The sequence below is a fragment of the Triticum dicoccoides genome, chromosome 3B (assembly GCF_002162155.2).
Source record: "Triticum dicoccoides isolate Atlit2015 ecotype Zavitan chromosome 3B, WEW_v2.0, whole genome shotgun sequence".
In the NCBI taxonomy this organism is placed as follows: domain Eukaryota; kingdom Viridiplantae; phylum Streptophyta; class Magnoliopsida; order Poales; family Poaceae; genus Triticum; species Triticum dicoccoides.
Window position 1 is genome coordinate 492,082,397 of NC_041385.1, and position 10,156 is coordinate 492,092,552.

A 10,156-nucleotide genomic window follows, 5' to 3' on the forward strand; every position below is an offset into this window, starting at 1 on the left:
TAACCATCTTTCGGTTCGCAAATTTAAATAGAAAAGACCCAGACCCGTAACAACACTTTAATCAATCTGTTAAGATTATATTAAGATCCTAATCGATGAAATGACTCCAGGTCGGCTCAGTGGCTACCCCAGCTTAGCTTCCTTTTGATTTGTTTTATCTCCTACCAGTAACCAACAGCGACGGCGAAAAGAGAGAGGAAACCACACGAGACGCTTTCGTGAGCACCACAACTTAAATCCGAGGTAGCAAGACAGGTTTCTTGAGAGAGAGGGAGAGAGAGTTTCCTCCCTCCCACGACCTGCCCGTGCCCCCCACCACCCCCACCCCCACGCGTCCCGTTCGAATCTCTCGCACGAAACCCACGAGCCAAGGACAAGGGAAAGCAGCGGCCGAAACGGAATGGCTGCCGCCGAGCAGGAGCCGGACGCCGGCGGCCCGCGCAAGAAGCCGGACGCCGGCGCCGGGAAGCGGTGGGGCGGCGAGGACGGCGCGCGGAGCCGCGACGCCTCGCCGGCCGCGCCCCGCGAGGACGCCGGGAAGGACGGGGCGCTGGCGGAGTGTGCCGTCTCGTGCTGCGTCTTCTGCGCGTGCCTGCCGGTGGCCGTGCTCTGCTGCGTGGCGCGCGCGCCCGTCCGCGCCGCGCGCCGGTGCTGGCGGCTGAGGCGGCGGCGGCGGCCGGCGCGGCGCCTCGCGCCCGGAGGGTCCTCGTCCTTCTCCGACGCCGAGCTCGGGGACCTCCGGCAGGGGCGGGTGCGGACAATGGCGGACGAGGACGGCGGGGCCGGATCGCCGGCGTCCCCGCGGCAACCGCCCCCGCGGGAGGATCGGAGGAGATAGGTAGCGAGTTTGTTAGTTAGGCTGATTGATTTTTCTCCAGTCCAGTTTTGCTGTGATCTGCCAAGTAGGATGCGCCGTTTCGGTCTGTCCGGCCTCTCTCTTTCTCGTTTCCTTTCCTTTTGATGATTCTCGCCGTCGGTTCGTGGTTAGCTCACGACGATGATCAGCCAGAAATTTCGGCAAAGAAGCAAAGGTTGCTGCCCAGTGCACATTCGGCACCACATTGCCTTGTCTAGATGATTTATTGCTTTGATGGTTGCGCCAAAAATAAAGCCGCATTACTGTATCCTTACCTCTCCCATCACTGTCAGCCCTAAAAACACTGGTAGTGGTATGGTGTCACAGGATTTATCTCATGGAAAGCTGGTGAAAATTCCGAGTCGGCACGAACTGCTGCTACCAGCACTGTTCAGGAAAAATGATCCGTTGCAGTTCGTCAGTTAAGAGTCAAACATGCGAGCCATTATTAAGCAACGTCTTAATTCTCTCTTTCGGTGAGAGGCCACTGTAATTACTAGTGGTATTAAACAACCAAGGGGGTGTCTGACACGGCGAGCAGTTAACAAAATAACTTTGTGCTGCTATCCCCACCTGGACGATGAGGAGGTCAGTGTTAAAAAAAAACAGCAGCCTGCCGAAAGGTGCCCCCTCCGAATCCAATCCTAGTTTTGGGGCATCAGGGAATCAACAGCCGCACTTTTGGGACACACACAAACATGGTTGAACGCCCAAGGCAATCCCAAGCTCCGGCAGTGTGGACTAGACTCTGGAAACTAAATATACCACGTAAAGTTTCGATATTTTGCTGGCGTGCTCTTCATGGAATCATCCCTCTAAAATCCATACTGATGAACAGGCATGTGGGATCGGATGGTCTTGTCCGATTTGTCATGGAGCTGTTGAGGATATAAAATATCTTCTTTTTGAATGTTTCACGGCCAGAGAACTTTGGAGAGGCCTGGGCATATTGGAAATTATTGACGGAGCTGCAACGGTGGATCGCTCCGATTCGGTAATATTGGAGCATTTACTGTTGGCAGAGGATAAGCCAGTTCCAATGAAGCCGAACTTGGATATTAAACAAATTCTTGTTGTTGGTAGTTGATACCTCTGGTGGACTCGTCGCCAACACACTCATGATGGAGCAACAACCCCGCCAATGAGATGGCCTATGTCTGTCCTAGCAATTGCGAACCATTTTCATCAAGCAAATGAGAAGAACAGGGTGACAAATGAACAAAGATGGTTGAAACCCAGTTCAAATTTTGTTAAGTTAAATGTAGATGCCTCCTTCTATGCGGATGAGGGTGCTGGAGCATCGGCGTCAATCCTTAGAGATGAGAAGGGTAATTTTTTGGCAGCTCAGTGCAAATATATTCAGTATGCATCTGATGTAGTAACCTCGGAAGCTATGGCGATGAGAGATGGATTGATCTTTGCAAGCTCATTAGGATTCAACAGGGTGGAGGCAGAGTCAGATTCTTCAATTGTTATTGACTATTGCTCGGGACAGACAGAATGGTGGGATTTGGCTGCAGTAGTATTTGTGGAATGTGTTGACGTGTCTTTGTCAATTGGGAAGGTTATCTTTAAACATTGTGCTCGTTCTTCGAATCAAGCGGCGCATGTGCTAGCTAGTTACTGTTTTTGTAATAAGATTTGTAGTTCATGGACTTATGAGCCCCCGACTTGTCTGGTTTCCAAACTCATAGACGATGTAATTCCTATTTGAAATCAATAAAGCTAGCCATGATGGCCTTTCCTCAAAAAAAAAATAGCCGCACTTAAGAAATCCGATCCTCTAAACCATCGTGGACACGTCCGGCCATGTCTGCTTTAAGCTTCTATTTATGCGTTCATGCAGCCATATTTCACATTTTTCTTCTTATATTCCGGTCACTTGCATGTGACTGATGAAGATGGAGAGAAAGAAAAAAAAGATAGAGAAAAGATGGTTTGGAGTGGGTCGCGTCCTACATGGCGGACTTACCGGGCGTCTAGAAGACCTCATATAGTCCTTACATTTGATCTCAATATAGGGTCCGCTGACAATGTGGACATATAGCGATGACATAAGGAGTTCGGTTCGGTCATTCTTTTCCTTCACTCTGCTGTCCGGTCACCGGCAGGACGCGCTCGCGGATGTTTGAGGAGGCCGGGGTTGTAGATGCTTCGCCTACCAACCTAGAAAAAACTTTGGAGCAGGGTGTACCACGAGTTGTCTTGATACGCGGGCACGACGCGACATGGCATGCATCGTGCACCCAGTTCACTCTTTATTTACCCCTTTTTTTTACAGAACACTCTTTATTTACTTGAGCGGTACGAGACGAGCCTCATCGCTTCGTCAGCGTCTCACCCTGGTCCAGTCCAGGTCATGCCGGTTCCGACGATGAGTCGATGATCCGAGGCCGCAGGCAGGAGGCGGCCGTCCCGTCCAGACGCGCAAACGAGTGAGTGGAGAGAGGCTCCGTCGGGCAGCGAACCCAGGGTAATAATTGCGGAAGGCGGACACGCAGGCGCCGTCGCTGTCGACTCGGGCTTGCCGGGTGGCGGTGACGCGGCCGGGGTGCCGACCCCGCGACAGCAAAGCTAGCTCGGCGCGTCCGTGTGCGCGTGCAAGCTGCGCCCGAGATTCTTTGGCTATCGGCTGGGTGGGCGACTGTTTTCGGCCGCGGGGAGGCATATACCTTCTCCCCGCCCACCACGGTTGCAAAAAGGAGGCGCGTCACCTTCGTGGTGCGATGCCACGGGGTGACCGTGACCGTGACCCCGGTGCGCGCGCCGTCGGAGGCAAAATCTCTTCCTTATCGCGGCCACGCCGGCCGGTGGGCGGTGGCGGAAACAAGCCCTGCGTACCATTATCTTCGGGGTATCGGGATAAGCTGGATCGAGACTAACAGCCTCACCACACCAATGACCGTCCCTGATTGCAGATAAAAAAGGACGGAACGCCTGTGTGAATAAAGAGTGATCAGCATCCACATGTTCGACGGAACATATACCTCTTCTCATCTTTAAAGAAAAACATATACCTGCCTTTTTAAGTGCAAAGTAAAGAGTGGTCCATCGTACAGATGCTCGACACAACATGTACCGGTATTTCTTCTTTTCACAAGTAAAGAAATACTACTCATGTGCACCTCTTCAGTGCATGTGTTCCACAACACAAGAATCTTCTTACCGTGAAATCCATAAACAAACGCCGAAGCCACGTACCCAAATTTGTATGTTGCCAAATGCATATATGTGACATATAAATAGCGCCCGTACAACATGTATAACAATAATAATAATAAACAATAAAAAGAAACAAAATTGGACACTGTCATAGAAGGAATACAGGAGTAATGATGCTCCCAAGGATCTATTGTACATGTGGTTAAAAGAAGCGCGAGAAATAAAACGCATCAGATTGGACTATCATCTGAACCCTACAACAATAACCACCTCCGGTTCGTCTTTTAACCCTTACAGCTTAAAACAGCGACTTCTAAAATTGTACAACTGAAGTCAGAGAAAATACGGGACGGCAGTCCTTGGGCCACGCATCTGGTTGTTCTCCTCTGTCTCCGTGAAGAACTTGACGTCGCGGTCCTGACAAAGAATAAGTGCACACTAATTAGTAAAGACTTGATGAAGATTTACTTGAAATGATTATCAACAGTATGCATTATCCCATACTCTCACTTCCACGGATGCGCTAACATACCATGTTCTCGTCGAAGCTTAGTATAGAAGCAACATTGCCACATCTGTAGCAATAATTAGGTGCAGACCACACCTGCAAAAATATATATGTGCAAGGCATATCAGCATCGTTAGCATGGTTTTTTATTGAACAAGCATGTAACTTCCAAGAAAAAAGATGCTATCGTTATCTAGACTAATTAGCGGCATGTGAACAGACACTCACAGTTACAAGACCCTTGTCCTGAAACATGTACTTCAAGCCTTCCTGGACCAGCTGGTGAGCCCGGCAAACTAGGTCAAGATTGTTCACATGGTTGAACTGCATAGAGAATAAATCAACAACATTTGTTAAGAGATGATGAAAAGGTGATCCTCAATGAAAAGATTCCATGCCCACCTCTGTTGTCACTCGTGATCCAAAAAGCCAACCTGCTCCACGCGGACTAACAGCCCATGTCTCTATCTCTTCAGGGTCACTCCACATAAGATCACAGAAAGGACCTTCGTGGGGAATTTCACAATTCCGATCAATTGTCCTTATCTGGTGACAAAGTGATATTTAATCAGATTATTGCTTCCATTGTATTGCCTACCAACACCATTCATATCTTACATGAGAACACCAGTAAACACATAAGAACAAATCAACCTCAGAATCATGCATCCTTAAGATCAATGAGCCTAACTCTGCAAATGCTAAGGATCAACTAATAAAGAGAAGTATAAAAGAATCAACTGAAACAAAAAAAAAGCAGTAATAAAACAATTATTGAGAAGACAGATGATAAGGGTCCACCATTTTCCTGAGATGTTCAAGGATGCTAATTGTTTACTAGCTCCTTGAAAACTTCTACAGAATATTCCGTGTTCTGAAAGTAGCTACATAGGCATTCAGCGGCACCCTTTTGTCCTACTCCCTCCGTCCCAAAATAAATAAGTATCTCAAGCTTAGTACAACTTAGTACTAAAGTTAGTACAGAGTTTAGACAGTTATTTTGGGATGGAGGGAGTATTACCCACCTAGACCCACCTAATGGGCTTTTACGCACCAGCCACTGATCTGCCCCTGGCTAGCGGCAAGGTAAACATCCAGATTATCAGCTTATCAAATTAAAGATATACAGAGCTAACAGTGTGAACTTCTTTAGAACTGGAACCAGGCCATTAAATAGTTGTATAAACCAGGTGTGGTACGTCTATATGAATCAGGAAACCTAATTTATTCTGTAAATCAAGCACAACATATTTCTATATTCGTTAGGTAAAACAGACAGTAAGATGGGTCAAAAATCTCATTCAAACAAAGTTCCATAAGTAACATAATGGCTGAATGATATTAAGAAAAAATTACGGAAGAAAAGAAGTCCAACTAACCTGGTCAACAGTACGTACATCAGGAGACAGGCCACCGTGAACACAAAGGACCTGAATTTTCACTACATCATTTAGTACGACTGAGCACAAAGTATGAATTCATAATCTAGAAATTATCAAATACGAGGAACTTACCGTGCCATTAATGATTGCTGAAAGAGTAAGGTAATCAAAAACATCGGTGCAATACCGCCATGCATTGGCATTCCCATACTTCCTCTGGCACTCATCATAGAAGCCATATACCTACAGATCAGTAACATTATATTAGTTTGCCTGGATGATAAAAGAAGTACTGAATGAACGTATTGACCTGTTTGTGGTACCGTACAACGCGTTCAAGCTGTAATTATTGTTTTTTCTCGAATACGCAGGAGATATGTGCCATTATGTTAGAGAAGACGAAAGGGTAGAAACCCTGAGTACACACACACATTTCATATGTTTTATAGGTTACAATACTCACCCGTGCCTGAAAAAGAACAAAGGACTACGATAACCAAAGCCCTGGGCGACGCTCACAAGGGAAAGCTCTCGAGTCCCAGCCATTCCCCAAAGCTGTGCCTCCTCTTCGGCAAGCAACAGGGCAGCAGCCACATTGGGGCAGCAACATCGAAAAACAACGATTCCGATGCCTCCATGGGGCCCAGGCAATTATGTACACAATTACTATACAGTCCTAACATGCCATGTGAAAGAGAGACTGTTCAACTTGCCAAACAGAATCATTAGCATGAAATGTAGGTTTTCATGTATCGTATAAGTATGTATGAATCATAAAGGTTTAAATGGAGAAAATGGAACCATAGGTAAAATCATAGCTTAGTAGCTGGATTGTTTTAACTTTATCGGAAGTGTTGTCATTTCGTCCAGAATCAATCAACGTCTACTGCTTTTCAGTGCAGAATGCATTTTAATGCGAAAGCAACAAATGTAAATTCACTAACTACAAGATCTTTTGGCAACAGGAGATAGTACAATATGAAAATCATGAGCGATTATAGATTGAACTACAACAAAGTTAATTGAAGCAGAAGTATCTCAAATCCCAAATGTTCAACTGGATAACAGATACCATTCTCCATATCAGGACATACCTGTGTCAGCTGCCTACTTTCATGGTTCCCACGCAGAAGGGTTATGTGGGCAGGATACCTGGTAGTAGGAAATTACATTGACAAGAGTTAGCCATATATGATGACACTTCAGGAAAAATGTAATACAGTAAGAATTCTTACTGAAAAGAAGCAACCAACACTAACAGGTGTGGTCATTGTTTCACTAATTAAGACTGATACAGTTCATCTATAAAGCACGGACACGGCCAAACTTGCCGAATCACCGTGCTGATACGGCTGGACACGGGGACACGCCAAGACACGGCCGGACACGCGTATCCCGCCGTATTTCCTGTAACACGAATTAGGAGGACACGGCTGGGACACAATGGGGACACGTGTGGGACTCGGGAGGCCCAACTACTATGCCTCGGCCCACCCTTCTTTTTGCAGGTCGCATCCACAGGCGCCACAAAAGGGTGAGCTGGGAAAGCTCCTGGACCAGTCGATGCCACAAAATAGGGTTTCCCACCTCCTGGACTCGCCGCCGCCGTATGGAGTTGCCGCCGCTGCCTGGACTCGACCGCTCCCGCCCACAAGTGTAGCAGCCTCTCCCCCCAACGGCAACCAAGCTGGAGCAGGTAACCTCGCCCTTCTTCATCTATTCGAATTGATTTGTTGTTGAGCTGCTGCTGCTTACTTCCCCTGTCCGCCATGCCCATGCTGTTGCTGCTCGCCAGTAGCTTCCCTAAGCTATTCATGTGCTGCTGCTGCTTGCTTATTAGTGCTTCTGCTGCTTGCTTAGTGCTGCTGCTGCTTGAACTGTTGATTCAATGCTTGGTGCTTCATGTTAGGGATTGCCAAACCATAATGCTATTGGGAGCTAGCAGTGCAGATTGGGTAAGCAAACTTCTTTGCTGTTCGTCAAGTACCAGTACCACTTCAGATTATTATGACACTAATACTAGACTATTGTTTTTACTCCGCCTATGTTGTCTCAACATAGCCGGTCCCAAGCCCAGGTAAAGGAGGAGGGTTGTGATAGGCTTGGCGAGCCAACGTAAAAACTCAGCCACTCTTGTGGAGATGAAACCCGAAAGATCACCAAAGAACTAGCTATGGACAGGGGTGCATGGAAGATTGCTATCCATGGTGCCAGAGCCCAGAGTTGGTCGCGAGATCTTATGGGTTTCACCTCTAGCCTACCCCAACTTGTTTGGGACTAAAGGCTTTGTCGTTGTTGTTGTTGTTACTAGACTATTGTTTGATGTGTTTTGCAAGTTGCAATGACGTGGATCTGGTCTGGAACTCTGGACGATCAATCAAGCACTTGAAACAGGAGACAACAAATGGGGCATTATCTCTTTCTCATTTTTTTGTGTTTAACTCTATATTACATGGCATATTTTTATTTATTTTTATATATACTTGCCGTGTCCCCGATGGGTTGTTTTTGGAAAATGCTGTATCTCGTGTCCCCGTATGCGTGTCGCCGTATCCGTGCTTTTTAGCAGTTCATCTCAAAAAATGGTGAGAGGCAATCTTTATTTTCAGTCTTGCAGTTTAAGTAAGGCTGTCCAAACTGTTCGGGCTTGAATAAAGCTCCGCTCGAGAGCTAAGTAAGACAAGCACAAGCCCAGTCTCAAGCGCAAGAGCCCTACAAGCTCCAGATCGAACAGTTCGCTAAAGCTTGGTAGAGCAACACAACCTAGCTCATTTTCGAAGAAAATAACTACAGGACCCGAGCATCATCCTAGACCTGCCCCTCTTCCTTCTCTTGGCTGACAATTTTCTAATCCATGACAGCAACTCATTGATCCATTTCACTATACACAAGTCTGGACATCTCACGGGCCTATCCTCCTGAGACAACGAAGCTTTTTGCAGCCTGATAAGATGCACTGGCCGGACTTTCAATTAAAAAATGTTAACAAGCTTTGCGAGCTTGTCGAGCCTTCAACCGGTTGAGCTTGAGCTCATCCCTGTGTTCATGAGGTGAGCAGAAGCTCCCGCTCACCAAATTGCTTGAGATGCAAATCGAGCTCGAGGAAAGCGTGGGTGTATTCGCTCAAACTCAGTCGTTGACAGCCCTATGTTCAAATAGTAAAAATATAGACGTGTTTCAACTTCAAATTTCAGCTGGCAGCTTCCAAATTGCAGTTCAATCCACAGTTGGATTGTGCAGTGCAAGGTCATCCCAGTCTAACTCGGCTCAACTCCTGATCTTTGTATGATTGTACAAGAACCATCAAAGATTACACACTTCTAGTTTCATCAAAAAAAAAATAAGCTAAATCAACCCCATCGACCCCATAGGTTACTCGTGGTATTATCCAGCAAATACAAGGGGAAAAGTCAGTTATGAAGAGACAACAGGATTTGACATACTATCAAGCAGCAATCAGACATTACCATTCAACAGCTTAATTCCATCTAAGGAATGCCTACTGACAATCCTTTTTTGCCTTTTCGGGGTGACCTACTCATGATCTGGTTATTCGTGTATCACTATCATGTAGTATTATTGTTTGAAAAAAAGGTACGGTGATATGGTAATTAAGTTTATACTCACAAAACAGTGAAGATGCTGTTGGCGCAGCTACGCGCTATAAAGTTCAAAGCTTTGGAACAAACAAAAGGACGATTCATTATCTGCAAAGAGAAAACTAACCAAATACCTTGCTTTTAGTAGCAAAAGGATGGTGAAAACCTCGAGACTGTTGAAGCCGCGGTCGACAAAATCACCCTACGAGTCAATCGGAGCTCAATTCAGCAACACAAGAACATCAGAGGCTATCTAAACCAGTCACGGTAAACAATAGAAGGGCTGGGGAAGCCAGACCATGAAAATATAGTTGGTCTCAGGCACATGTCCTCCGGTGGCAAAGAGCTTCATAAGGTCATGGAACTGCCCATGGATGTCGCCGCACACTGTGACCGGGCTGTTGACTGGCTGCACGTTCGACTCCTCGATGAGAATCTCCTTAACCTGGATGATCAGTGAAATACACCTCTGTTACACACTAGGCACACAGATACACCCACGGTTCACTCAAGTCTCTTGGCGAGCAGCAAAAGCGACTAATTTTGCCCGTCTACCTGCTACTGCTGATAAGAACCCTAACACGGCCACGCCGCATCGCACACGCTCGCCACAACGCCGCGCGAACAAAACCCTAGCGTAAGTGATAAA

The 10,156-nt window shown here is 46.7% G+C and overlaps 2 protein-coding genes across 2 annotated transcripts in view; one reads left to right on the forward strand and one right to left on the reverse strand.

The window, feature by feature from the left end:
• Positions 1-283: 283 nt before the first annotated feature.
• On the forward strand, positions 284-1,126 carry LOC119281438. The gene has a single exon (XM_037561953.1). The coding sequence runs from the start codon at positions 401-403 to the stop codon at positions 836-838; it is 438 nt and encodes a 145-aa protein (XP_037417850.1). The 5' UTR covers positions 284-400; the 3' UTR covers positions 839-1,126.
• A 3,015-nt stretch (positions 1,127-4,141) lies between these two features.
• Positions 4,142-10,156, reverse strand: part of LOC119276702 (phytochrome-associated serine/threonine-protein phosphatase-like) — a 6,796-nt gene continuing 781 nt past the window's right edge. Inside the window, exons 2-10 of the mRNA XM_037557835.1 lie at positions 9,806-9,956; positions 9,642-9,709; positions 7,003-7,060; positions 6,041-6,151; positions 5,906-5,956; positions 4,929-5,072; positions 4,755-4,850; positions 4,551-4,622; positions 4,142-4,435 (exon numbers count right to left, since the gene is read on the reverse strand). Coding sequence (XP_037413732.1) covers positions 4,352-4,435; positions 4,551-4,622; positions 4,755-4,850; positions 4,929-5,072; positions 5,906-5,956; positions 6,041-6,151; positions 7,003-7,060; positions 9,642-9,709; positions 9,806-9,956 — 835 coding nt within the window. The 3' untranslated portion in view covers positions 4,142-4,351. The remainder of the gene's footprint in view (positions 4,436-4,550; positions 4,623-4,754; positions 4,851-4,928; positions 5,073-5,905; positions 5,957-6,040; positions 6,152-7,002; positions 7,061-9,641; positions 9,710-9,805; positions 9,957-10,156) is intronic.

Coding starts and splice junctions, on each gene's coding strand:
- LOC119281438 (XM_037561953.1), top strand. CDS start 401: ATGGCTGCCGCCGAGCAGGAGCCGGACGCCGGCGGCCCGCGCAAGAAG.